At 45.6% G+C, this 13,871-nt stretch overlaps 1 protein-coding gene across 4 annotated transcripts; it reads left to right on the top strand.

The window, feature by feature from the left end:
* Window positions 1–245: 245 nt before the first annotated feature.
* Window positions 246–3,657, top strand: LOC123136543 (putative methyltransferase At1g22800, mitochondrial). 4 transcript variants are annotated; one of them, XM_044555943.1, is made up of 10 exons: window positions 250–648; window positions 853–991; window positions 1,287–1,356; window positions 1,446–1,510; window positions 1,590–1,668; window positions 1,825–1,912; window positions 2,216–2,280; window positions 2,378–2,467; window positions 2,958–3,092; window positions 3,357–3,657. In XM_044555943.1, exons 1-9 carry the CDS (start codon window positions 330–332, stop codon window positions 3,072–3,074), a joined length of 1,032 nt encoding a protein of 343 aa, XP_044411878.1. In that variant the 5' UTR covers window positions 250–329; the 3' UTR covers window positions 3,075–3,092; window positions 3,357–3,657. The 4 variants fall into 4 exon arrangements, 2 of the variants coding, with proteins under 2 accessions (XP_044411878.1, XP_044411877.1); XM_044555942.1 differs by having other exon boundaries at window positions 251–648; window positions 3,194–3,657; XR_006467055.1 differs by lacking the exon at window positions 2,216–2,280 and having other exon boundaries at window positions 246–648.
* The last annotated feature ends 10,214 nt before the right edge of the window (window positions 3,658–13,871 follow it).

The following is a 13,871-nucleotide window of genomic DNA, read 5'->3' as shown; positions in this document are numbered from 1 at the left end:
CCGTCGCTCTTGCCCACGTGGATGCTGTGAGAGGGCGCCCATAGCACGTAGCTTATTGTTTTGAATTTGTGTTTCAATCATTGGTTGGTTGATAAAATTGTTCTATCAAATAATTATTCACTTGGTCATGAAATTGCTCATGTGGATGTTGTATTTGAATCAAACACAGATATTTAACTAGTTCCTTTAAATATTGTTGATGAATAGTACTACTAGTAAAGCTTTGCCGGATTGCCTAAATAACCATTTCTAAGAAAAGACAAAGGTCTCCTGAACTAAAAAAGAAGCCCTTCTCTCTCCAACCGCCGGTGCTCGCTCCGTCGCTCGCCATGGCTTCCGGGGCCGCGGCCGCCGCACGTCGCCTTCTGCTATTGCGCCACCGCCGCCGCCACCTCGTTCCCAATCACCACTTCTCTTCCTCCTCGGCGGACGAAGTGCTGGACGGGGGCCGCGTCAAGATCTTCGATCGCGATCTGAAGCGCCGACACCGGGACAGGGCGGCATGGGCGATGCGGGAAACTGACCCACTGGTAGACGCGGTCGCCGATAACCTCCTCGACCGCCTCGAGGACTGCAGGAAGGCGTTCCCCTCGGCGCTCTGCCTCGGCGGTTCGGCCGGCGCCGTCCGCCGGTCGCTTCGCGGCCGTGGTAAGAAGCTACTCAACTCGCTTTTCTTGTTATTTCTTGCACCAACCTCTTATCATGTGTACTAATCACTGCGTTGAACCATGTCAAATGTCTTCCTGAGAGTTCCGGTTTTCACATCCGACAGTTGAAATGATCTGCCACACGTTGCTTCTCCTTGATATCTTGAACTAACCTGCAAGATGGCGCTGATGATTTGTGTGCCAGGTGGAATCGAGAAATTGACCATGATGGACATGTCGGTAGACATGGTGAACAGGTGGCGGGAGTTGGAGAGTGCTACTGAGGACGGCCCCGAGATGAACTTTATCGTTGGAGATGAAGAGTATCTTCCTATCAAAGAGAAGTTAATACCAGCCATGTTATACTTTCAGTGTGTTTGTTGGTTCCATTTACATATGATTAGAGTAAACTGCATTGGATCCGCATACTTTCTCCAGCTCCCTTGAATGCTAATGTATTGGGGCCCCCACTTTATATATACACCAAAGAGATAAACTGTCAATTTGTAGTCTGCTATCTTATGCTTGAGTGGGTCAATATATTTTAGGTGTGAGTGGCTAATTGTCAAATTTAAAAGTAAATAAATTGTGATCTTGCATTGTCTACTCCTCTATTGATGTGGCTCTTGGTTTCTGAAGCTCCCAGGATTTGATAATGAGCTGTCTTGGGCTTCATTGGACAAATGATCTACCTGGAGCAATGATACAGGTAAGTCTTTTATTTTAAACACTAAAAGCATTAAGTTATCAAGCGCTAAAACATCTGAATTATGGTAATTGGCTGTCCTTTTATGGCAGTGTAGGTTGGCGTTGAAGCCTGATGGCCTTTTTCTTGCAGCAATTCTTGGCGGGGAGACTCTGAAGTGATAATCTTAGATTTACCATTTATCAACATTTTCCAGTTTCTTTTTTGACTTGCCTTTTCTTGGATGCTATGATCAGGGAACTAAGAATTGCATGCACTATTGCTCAAATGGAACGTGAGGGAGGCATCAGTCCTCGAATGTCGCCATTAGCACAAGTATGATTCTTTTATAATCCGAGATTTCGTCCAATAGGGATTGCTTGTTCTTCTTGTATGCCTCTGTTGAATAGCCTGTCATTGCAAACCGTTGCCTTTACCTTGACTTATTAGTGTCTTTGGTTCTAATGGTGACATTGGGTTGTACATTTCAAGGTCCGTGATGCAGGAAACCTTTTGTCAAGGGCAGGCTTCGCCCTTCCAGGAGTTGATGTAGATCGATATACAGTCAAGTACAATAGTGGTGCGTACAAAAAAACTTGGATTTTCCAATTAGTGAATTTCTTCGCACAATATTTTGTGAAGATTGAATGAACATCTTTTCTTTATTCTGGCTGCTCAATAAATATTCTTGTGACTATCAGATTGCAATGGTCACTTTTGTCTCATCAACATACAATTAGCAATGTTGTGTCTGATAAATATATTTTATATTCAAGAACCACGTTAATTTGTTATTGTTTTAAACATCTCCACAATATTTGCATATGTCGATTCACCAAGTTATTTATTTGTCCTAACAATTTTATTACTTATTGCCAACTAGCTCTTGAACTTGTGGAACATCTTAGAGCAATGGCAGAAACGAATGCTCTCTTTCAAAGAAGCCCTGTGAGCCTTTCTTATCATAATGTTTACTGAAAATGGCTTAGTCCCAATTAATTTAGTTAACATAGTAACTGAATTTACATTGGTTCTCTATTGTCAGATATTAAAGAGAGATACAGCACTAGCTACTGCAGCCATTTACCAGTCAATGTTTGGGTTAGAAGATGGAACCATTCCAGCAACCTTTCAGGTTTTGTACAGTTCAAAATAATATCCCATCTTGTCCAACTTGACTAAATCCAGAGTAGAAAGTAGAAACCATGCAGTTCCTCATTATAAACATTTCACGTATTTAAAGTTTGTTACTCCATTCATTTCATATTGCAGGGTCCAGTTCGTTTCTTTACGGTTTTCCAACTTGACTAAATGCAGAGTAGAAACCATGCTGCTCCCCATTAATTTTCTGATCTTACTCTTAGTGCTTTCACTCCGTTTTGCTGTACATATGCATAAGCAACCAATCTTTACTGCACCGGACTCGCCTAGGAGAGCGGGGAGTAAATCTGAGAGGGGAAGTGCATGCGCAATTCACGCTTTCCAAAACAAAATAAATGCAGCTGGGCTAGTTTTGGACTTTTTCTCTACGGTTTTCGCTGCTTTTAAGCCACTTAAATCTCCATGCTAAGAACAAATACGATCTTTGTATATATTGCAATTGAGGGAGTAGTTGTTTTGTACAGGTAATTTACATGACTGGGTGGAAGGAGCATTCATCACAGCAAAAGCCTAAGAGAAGGGGTTCTGCCACTGTATCATTTGGTGACATAAGGAAACAATTTGGTTCCAACCAAGACTGAAGAACTTTATCAGCTATGGTAAGATGATGGCACCGAGTCCATTTCTGTTGTCTACTATTCTTCATTCACCACACTTCTGCAGCTATGCTTATCCTTTGTGCTCTTTTACCTCGATATAGAAAACATCTCTCGAGAAAGGAAAAGAAAACCCCTATTTGCTCACAACAGAACTTGGGGTTTCCGAGGCTTCCCATTTGTGGAAAAAGTGTACTCTGTTGGTTCCCACCAAAATTCGCGGAAGCGTTCCTTGCATTGCTCACAATCCTCCTCCTGTGCATCTAGGTTGATCTCGACACACCTTGAAAACTGGAAGCGGATCATGGAGTGGACGAAGGAGATGCTATATATTTGTAGTACGACCCTAGCCTACGTGTTTCCACTGTATGCAACAAATATCCCATCACATGGAAAATTATGTTTTTGTAGAACAAAAATGTTGTGATAGCTTTCGCCAAATCTCATTGAAGTTCTCATTGAAACTTATTTGCTTTGAGTTGTGAACTTATTTGGTTTGGAGATTTTTTGTGTTACGTGGTGTGAGACATGCTATCCCTATCTATCTTTATCATGTTGTTTAAGTTCATGTTTGTGGAGCCATGTTATTATTCTTGCCCTTATATATTGCTTCATTACATGTTGCAAATGCATGTTTAGTGTACTAGTCGAATGCCCGTGGTTGCCACATGAGAATCAAAAAATGATGATGTTACCGATCTAATCATTGCACTATTCAATGTTTGATGTGCTTACTTTGGAGTATAAGATAATTTGACCAATTTGGTTATAAAGAAAACATTATTTATTTAGGCATATCATAGAAGTGCTATGAGCCCCAACCATGTTTGTACAGGTTCCGGTTGCCACCTTTGATAGATCGTGGATGTCGCCTAGAGGGGGTAGGCGCTTTAAATAATTACAGTTTAAGCTGGAACAAATGTGGAATAAACTAGCGTTTAATTTGTCAAGCAAAAACCTAAAACAACTAGGCTCATCTATGTGCATCAACAACTTATGCTAAGCAAGATAAACAATTAAGTGATAGCAAGATATATATCAAGAAACCCTATGGCTCTCACAAAGTGCATAGGTAAAGGGCTCAGGTAAGAGATAACCGAGGCACGCGGAGACGATGATGTATCCCGAAGTTCACACCCTTGCGGATGTTAATCTCTGTTTGGAGCGGTGTGGAGGCACAATGCTCCACAAGAAACCACTAGGGCCATTGTAATCTTCTCACGCCCTCGCACAATCCAAGATCCCGTGATTCACTAAGGGACCCTTCAGGGTGGTCATCGGACTCGTACAAATGGCAACCCTCGGGGGCGGTCACCGAACATGTACACTTTAGCAACCCTTGGGGGCGGTCACCGAAACTTGTACAAATTGCTCGAGGCAATTTCCACAACTTAATTAAAGACCCTGATGCTTGCCCGAAGCTTTACACCACAATGATTGAGCTCCGAGACACCATCAACCGTCTAGGGCGCCCAAGCACCTAAGAGGAACAAGCTCTAGGGTACCAAGCACCCAAGTGTAATAAGCTTCTCAAACTTCACTTTCACGTATCACCGTGGAAAACTCAAACAGATGCACCAAATGCAATGGTAAGTGCACACGGAGTGCCCAAGTCCTTCTGTCCCAAATCCCACCACCACAACTAATGCTATGGAGGAAGATGAGAGGAAGAACACAAGAGGAGAACACAAAGAACTCCAAAATCTAGATGCAAGGGGTTCCCCTCACATAGAGGAGAAAATGATTGGTGAAAATGTAGATCTAAATTTCCTCTCTTTTTCCTCAAGAACTAGAAGAATCATTGGAGGGATTGAGAGATAGCAAGCTTAAAGAAGGTCAATAATGGGGGGAAACATGAGCTCAAAGGATGAGGTCCATTGGGGAAGAAGAACCCCCTTTTATAGGCCCCCCAAATCCAATCGTTATGTGCACTGGACGCACACAAGCGGTACTACCGCTCGGGTAGAAGATCCTGGAATATAGTGCAAAGGTGAAGCACCCCCAGGCGGTAGTGCCGCTGGAGCAGTACTACCGCCCCCCAGCTATACTACCGCTGGGGTTGCAATACACAGTGGAGAAGCGGAGGTAGGGAAGAGTATAGTGGCAGTACCGCTTATAAGCTGTACTACCGCACCTTACTACCGCCCTACAACCGCGAAGAGGCAAACGAGTGCAGATGCTAAAAAATAAGCAGAGGTGGAGCGGTAGTGCGCGGGCGGGCAGTACTACTGCTTATAAGCAGTACTACCGCTCACTGCCACACTACCCGACATGAAAAGTCGAGACCCCAGAAGTAGTGGTAGAAGCCTTAGTACCAGACAGTGGAAGTACCACTTATAAGTGGTACTACCGCGGGATTGCTACAAAGAAGCCCAAGCAGAACAGATGGATGCAGGAAAACCAAAACTTCCATAACTTCTGCAAAGGAGCTCCGAATTGAGCAAACTCAGGCTTGTTGAATTGATCAAACTCAACCTTGTTGAATTGATCAAACTCAACCTTGTTGGTTATAGTAAGAAGTGGCAGGGGAAGTATGCCTGTGATATAGAGGAGTGAAACCTCCATCAATGAAGAACCGACATAAACTCCCACATCGAAAACATCATAGAAGATGCACATGAACCCCGTTTTCGATGAACTCGAGCTTGTCAGGAAGATGACCAGAAACTCTAAAACTCACAAAGAGAAATACCAAACAAGAACTAAGAAAGATGATGCAAGGATGCATGGTTTGAGCTCTCTACGAGAGATACGATCAAGCTACTCACTCGATAGCCCCCCTTGATAGTACGACAATCGATCCTATAACCCGGTCTACGTACCAACTACCACCATGAGACCGATAAAATATAAAACCTATCAAGGGCAAACCTTTGCCCACTTGATCGAGATGATGGCGATCTTGACGTCCTCAAGTTGGACACCTTTCTTGATTGCGCTGGCTCGATGAAGACTAGTAGATTGCTCCCCCATACCCCACTATCGGTGAGCCACTCTTCAGCACATCTGCAGAAGTCCATTATCACCACAATGGACAGCAAGCTTCAGGACGTGATCTCTTCGTGATGCTCCACTTGAACTTGCACACCGCAACCTAACCCCGCATAGAACCCTCACATAGACCATGGTTTAGTACACAAAGCGTAATGGGCAATGTTTACCATACCATGGGATCACTTGATCCCTTTCGGTACATCTTCTAGGCTTTGCGTGTTGATCAGCTTGATTCACACGTTGACTTAGTCTTGATCAACCTTTTATCACGTCTTCTACATGACTAATCTTTGGATAATTCCTTGAATAGCACCTTGGTCATCTCATAAACTCCTTGAAACCAACACATGGACTTCAAGAAATGCCTATGGACAAATCCTCAAATATAACTCAAGGAAACCATTAGTCCATAGAGAACGTCATCTATTACCAAAACCACACATGGGGGCACCATGCTCTTTCAGCCTTCAAGGGTGGTACTAGTGGATTTGCGTCACCTTGCATTGTGCGAGGGCATGAATAGAATAAAGTGAGTCTTTGGGACACTTGGGAAGCATTGTGCCTCCACACCCCTCGAACAGAGACATATCTCCCCAAAGAATGGAACTTCAGAAACACATTCCTGTCTTCATCGTCTCCACTTGCGATTATCTTGTTCCTTTACTTGTTGCTAGATTCCGCCTTGTGTTTACTCTTGCTAGCTTGTGTTGCTCCTTGTGCTTGTCATATAGATTTTCCACCTAGTTGCATATCTAGACAACATATCTTTCTTGAGCCTAAAATTGAGAACAAAGTTAAAAAAAATTAGTCGCCTATTTAACCCCCCTCTAATCGACCATATTGATACTTTCAACCGTGCTTTCCATCCATAGCCTCATCAAATGCCATGGCCAGAGATAGGACGCAGATCCAGGAGGCGAACACTGGCAAGAAGCCAACGACGAGACCCAAGGTCCCGCCTGGGACGAGGGGAAAGTGGAGGCTCTCCACTTTAGACTAGGCCCCATCAGAGTAGGCCACTCCCCATTTTGCGCTTGTCACCAAAGACGGCCGTTCCTGGTCAATGTGGGTGCCTCAGCTCCGCACAACCAAAAGGGTATGTGTTCTAGGGTGGAGACCCTAAGTGGAGATCTTTCACGAATTGGAGGGGGATTCATGAAGAGCGTAAGAACACCAAGAATAAGAGGGGAAATCACAAGAGGAACACTCAAGAACAAGTCCAATCACACATCCACTAGACCAACAAATACACAAGATCCACAAGGTACATGAAAATCAAAGGGAAATAATATACATGATAGAGTTCATCCCAAATCCTATGAAGGGGATGAGGTCTTGATGATCTAGATAGTTCCTTCCCTAGATGGGGTCTTGATACCCACTAGGGATCTTCTCTCTCTCAAGAGGAATCCGACAAGGGGAGGTACATGAGCTAAGCTCTAATGTCTAGATCTATTCTTAGCTATCCCCAAATGGAGGAGGTGGATGAGTATATATAGGTCCAAGGCATCAAGGGGTAAGGAGGGGCGAAATGGTAATACAAGGCAAAATCCCAACAACCACACGCAGGAGGCCCCATGCGCACGAGGTAAGTGTATCCCATGCACACGGGGTGTCCAGCAACCTGATGCGTTAGCCCATAGGCACGGGCTTGTATCGTGGTCACGCGGGTCCTGTGTTCACGGGGGATCCTAAACCTTGCTGTCAGCCTTCTCGTGCACGCCCATCGAAGCATGTGGAACCTCGCCTTCTCCTTGATGGTTCCTTATCCTTTTCCAGGCTTCTCTCGTGGATGATGTAGGCGCTCGCTTATGGATGACCTCCTCCATGGCACGTTCATCATTGGGCTCAAACCTATATGGGCACATGGTAGGATGATCAAGTAGTATACCATGCTCAAGGGAACTAAGAGGGCATGCATTAAGGATGGAATTCAATTCACCTTAGTATGATTGAGGTAGGAGTTGGGCGTGTCTCTTAGCAATGGAACTCTTGACATGGTGATGTCCATAGGATGCTTCGCATCATCCCCTCCCCCTTGGGGAAGATCCGTCCTTGGATCAAAAACCAAATCACCATGGGAAAGAGATGATGTCTCCGTGTAGAAGTGGATGGTCACCAAGCATTCATCATCTTGAAGTTCGAAATGGGCACTCTCCAATGTCGCACCATCTTGTGGTTCCTTCAAAAGGAGCAAAGAAAACAAACACTTGGAAAAACAAATTTGGTTAGCGTTAGTGTAAAACCAAGCATTCAAGAGGTGATTCACCCAACAAGTGTCGTCATCAAGCATAGTATTTGGTTTGACAAATAAGTGTGGCATGGCATTTAAGCATATAAATTGAGAACATGAAAAGGTATCATGGAAACAATCATGCAAAGGGGAGGTAAAGATGCTAATATGTGTGACAATCGAACAAGCATCTACCTCAATGTCATAGCAAGCATGCACAAAGTGCTCAACAAAGGGTCTATGGTAGGCATATGAATCATTCACAACACCAAAGGAAATGAAATGTCTAAACACATGGGGGCAAGTGCAAGACAATCCAAGCATGACGTGCATATGGTGAAGTGAAGATAGTGTGGCACTCAACACAGCAGAAGGAGCAATTGTTCAATACATGTGAGGCAATCAAATCAATCATGCTAGTAGTGCGATGATGCAACATACTAGAGGTAATCATGGAAATCATGTCATGTGTGTAAATAGTAGGCATACGTGATGCACATGACATATCACACGCATGAAAACAAGATATGATCAAAGGACCATCATAGGCATTGGGCACAAAGCAAACATCGCAATAACAATCAATATCTCCAGCAAGCTTGCAAATACACATACAAGTACTAGAATCAAGTGTCATGTGAGATGCAAAGCATGGGTCACAAATGCATGGCAAAGGTATAGAAATGAGCATATCATGCAAAGTGAACATGGCAATATGGTCATAAAGTGAGAAGTGGTATATAACCCATAACCATGTGAGGGCCATGTAGAAGAAATGCGTGAAGTCTTTGCGCGAAGGGAGCAGTGGTAAGGACAATCCACGGGATCCCAAATCATCATTGCTCTCTAGAGCTCGTTTTGTCAACTCATGGGATTGTGAGGTTGACGAGGAAGCATGTGTACCTACACAACAAGTAGACAAATGAAACAATGTGTTTGCGTGGTAAATGTACACATCATCCATCATGATGTGCATGTGCGCGTGAGAGTTAGCACAATATAAGAAATGCTCAAAGAAATTTGAGGCCCGGTAAAGGAATATGTCATCCATCATGCAATGAGTTATTGTGTTCAACACTATTGGGACGCAAATTATAGCAAGTGTGTGGCACAACAAAAGCATTTTTATTCATGGGATGCATATGGTGCACACGATCATGGGAATCATTGTGACGCCCCCGATTCAATCGTACACTAATCATACATGCAAACGTGTACGATCAAGATCAGGGACTCACGGGAAGATATCACAACACAACTCTACAAATAAAAATAAGTCATACAAGCATCATAATACAAGCCAGGGGCCTCGAGGGCTCGAATACAAGTGCTCGATCATAGACGAGTCAGCGGAAGCAACAATATCTGAGTACAGACATAAGTTAAACAAGTTTGCCTTAAGAAGGCTAGCACAAACTGGGATACAGATCGAAAGAGGCGCAGGCCTCCTGCCTGGGATCCCCCTAAACTACTCCCGGTCGTCATCAGCGGCATGCACGTAGTAGAAGGCACCTCCATTGTAGCAGGAATCGTCGTCGATGGTGGCGTTTGGCTCCAGGGCTCCAGCATCTGGTTGCGACCGTGAGTACTCATCCAAAGTACTCGCAAGCAAAGAGCTACACTACATATGCATGGATATATGTGTAAAGGCCATATCAGTGGACTGAACTGCAGAATGCCAGAATAAGAGGGGGATAGCTAATCCTGTCAAAGACTACGCTTCGGGCAGCCTCTGTCTTGCAGCATGTAGAAGAGAGTAGACTGAAGTCCTCCAAGTAGCATCTCCAAGTAGCATCACATAGCATAATCCTACCTGGCGATCCTCTCCTTGTCGCCCTGTTAGAGAGCGATCACCGGGTTGTATCTGGCACTTGGAAGGGTGTGTTTTATTAAGTATCCGGTTCTAGTTGTCATAAGGTCAAGGTACAACTCCAAGTCGTCCTGTTACCGAAGATCACGGCTATTCAAATAGATTAACTTCCCTGCAGGGGTGCACCACATAACCCAACACGCTTGATCCCATTTGGCCGGACACACTTTCCTGGGTCATGCCCGGCCTCGGAAGATCAACACGTCGCAGCCCCACCTAGGCACAACAGAGAGGTCAGCATGCCGGTCTAAATCCTATGCGCGCAGGGGTCTGGGCCCATCGCCCATTGCACACCTGCATGTTGCGTACGCGGCCGGTGAGCAGACCTAGCAACCTCCATTACAAAGGAAGTTGCGTTAACGCAGTCCAACCCGGCGCGCGCCGCTCAGTCGCTGACGTCAAGAAGGCTTCGGCTGATACCACGACGTCGAGTGCCCATAACTGTCCCCGCGTAGTTGGTTAGTGCGTATAGGCCAGTAGCCAGACTCAGATCAAATACCAAGATCTCGTTAAGCGTGTTAAGTATCCGCAAACGTCGAACAGGGCCAGGCCCACCTGTCTCCTAGGTGGTCTCAACCTGCCCTATCGCTCCACCACAAGGTAACAGTCGGGGGCCGTCGGGAACCTAGGCCCACCTCTACCGGGATGGAGCCACCTGTCCTTTCAGCCCCCTCATCAGAATCACTTGCGGGTACTCATCAAGCTGACCCGACTTTAGTCACCATCTGTATAGTATGTATGTATGTATAGTATATACCCGTGATCACCTCCCGAGTGATCACGGCCCAATAGTATAGCAAGGCAGACTGACAAGAATGTAGGGCCAATGATGATAAACTAGCATCCTATACTAAGTATTTAGGATTGCAGGTAAGGTATCAACAGAGGTAGCAACAATGTCAGGCTATGCATCAGAATAGGATTAACGGAAAGCAGTAACATGCTACACTACTCTAATGCAAGCAGTATAGAGGAGAATAGGCGATATCTGGTGATCAAGGGGGGGGGGGCTTGCCTGGTTGCTCTGGCAAGAAGGATGAGTCACCAACACTGTAGTCGAACTGGGGGTCGCCGGCAGTCTCGGGGTCTATCGGAAAGAAGTAACGGAGAGGGAACACAATAAATAACAAAGCAATCAAAGCATCACAAAGCGTAACAAGACAATACGCGGTGTTCGGTGTGCCCTAACGCGGCAGTAGGTGATACCGGTGAAAGGGGGAAACATCCGGTAAAGTATCCCCGGTGTTTCACGTTTTCGGACAGATGAACCGGAGGGGAAAGTTCCGTGTTTGCTATGCTAGGGGTGTGTGGCGGACGAACGGGCTGCATATCCAGATTCGTCTCGTCGTTCTGAGCAACTTTCATGTACAAAGTTTTTCCATCCGAGCTACAGTTTATTTTATATGATTTTCTAAAGTTTTAAATCATTTTTAGAATTTATTTAATTAATTTAATTCAAGATTATCCAGAACAGTGCATGCTGACGTCATCATGACGTCAGCAGTCAACAGAGGTGTTGACTGGGTCGCTGACGTGTGGGTCCCACTAGTCATTGACTTAGTTAACTAAACATGTTTAGTTAAATTAATTAAAGTGATTAGGTTAATTAACTAGGCTTAATATAATTAATTAACAGTATTAATTAAGCTAATTAATTAATCATATTATTATTATTTATTTTTATTTTTATTTAATTCTAATTCTAATTCTTTTTATTATTATTATTAAACCGTTCTGGGGTGGGGCCCCCTGTCATTGGCCAAACGGGTGCGGGCGACGGGCGCTGGGCGCCAGCCCGATATGGCGCTCGCCCAGATCGATAGAGGGCCGACCATAGGCGCAGCGAGGCCAACCGGGGCTGTAGTGGGGCGCCGGCCAGGGCGGTGGCGCGGTGGCTAGCAGGGGTGACCGTGGGGCGAATGCGGGTCGCCGCCGGCGAGGTCACGCAGAGTCGGGCGCGGGTGCGCGAGCAGCCTAGGAGGCGCGGGAGGAAGCAGACTCGTGGCGGGGAAGGCAGGGGTCGTGCGCCCGCGGGGCCGTGCAAGGACGGCGACGAGCGGGCGCGGTGGAGGCGGGGCCGCGGTGAGCGCGGCCGGGGCGATGCAGCGCGTGGCCGACGCGACCGTGGTGAGCACGGACAGGCGCGGTGGCTGCGTACGGTGGGTACGGGGTGGCCGCGGCACGTGGTCGTGGCTAATAGCGCGCGAGGGCGCGGTGTGCACATGGGGACGGGGAAGGAGGAGAGGAAACCGGGGGCCTCACCGAGCAGCGTAGGGCACCGGGCAGTGGGGTCGAGGAGGAGAGGAAGCAGGCCGGTGGGGAAGAGGAGGCAGGCCGGCGATGGCGTTCGGCGATGGCGTCCGGTGAGGTAGCTCCGGCGGCGGCGGGCGCGGTCGATCCGGGCGGCGGGGTCGTTCTCCTTGCGACGGTGGTTGGCGAGGTGATAGCGAAGTGCCGCGGCAATGGGGTCGGGGAGCCGTTTCCCTCGATCCAGATCGGGGGGCAGTGGAGGAGTGGGACGAGGGAGAGGGAGTGGGGGCGAGTGGGAGAGTGGGGGTGCGCTAGGGTTTGGGTTCGGTCGCCCAGGGGAGTTAAGGGAGTGGGGTGGGCCGGCTAGGTTAGTGGGCTGGCCGGCTGGGCCATTTGGCCCAGTTGGCCAAGGGGGTCTTTCTCCTATTTTACTTTTCTATTACTTTCCTTTTTATTTATTTCTTTTCTACTCTCACTTATCTCTTAAGCTTATTTAGGTTTAATAATTACTGCAATAGATCCTAAATTGGTAGTTCTAATTATACCACAACCACATTAAATTGGGAACTTTAAATAAAATAGTTTTCATTTGTTTCAATATTTTCAAAGCATTTAAATAATTGTTTTTGCTACTGTTTAAATCATTTTAGAGTATTCTAAAATTTTATAAAAGTGTGATTTCTCCACCATAAATACCTATGCATTATTTGGCACAACCCAAACATTTTAGTTTTAATGTTTGAAATTTTTTTATTATTTGTTTGATTTTGAATTTGGGTTTGAATCGGTTTCGAACTAACGCAAGATTAGTAACCGTAATGGAGGTGACGTGGCATCGTTAGTAGAGGGTTACTGTAGCTTGATTATCCGGGTGTCACAATCATGCAATTCATAAGATGGGTCAAAATCTCGTGATATGTATGAGGAAACCATGGGGGTCTCCTCAAGTGCAATAGCGGAAGCATAATATGGAGAAAATTGACAACATGACAAACAATGCATATCAGAAACTAGGTGGTCATGGCATGGCATATGAGATAAATGATGCAAAGGGATCATATCAATGTCATCACAAGAAAAACAAATGACAATAACCATTGGTTTGTCATTTATGCCATATGTGCAAATTGGGTTTATTTTAATGGCATGTGCATAGTCACTAGGATGAGATTGCAAATATGACATATGGGTGATCTCATGCATAGCATATGACAAGTCAAGTGGATTGGCAAACATGATGTGACCGAGGGAATTATCACAAGAAATCCTATGCAACATGGCATCACAACTAATAGACTTCAAACTCATCATAAATGGGTAAATCATCGCATGAGGAAGTCGCACTAGCATGAAGCATGTCAATAGGAGGATCAACATCATGCAAGTAGTCAATGTCAAGAATGTCCACTAGTGGGACTAAATCATCACCATCACC

The sequence above is a fragment of the Triticum aestivum genome, chromosome 6B (assembly GCF_018294505.1).
Source record: "Triticum aestivum cultivar Chinese Spring chromosome 6B, IWGSC CS RefSeq v2.1, whole genome shotgun sequence".
In the NCBI taxonomy this organism is placed as follows: Eukaryota; Viridiplantae; Streptophyta; class Magnoliopsida; order Poales; family Poaceae; genus Triticum; species Triticum aestivum.
This window is presented reverse-complemented; position numbering and strand designations above follow the sequence as displayed.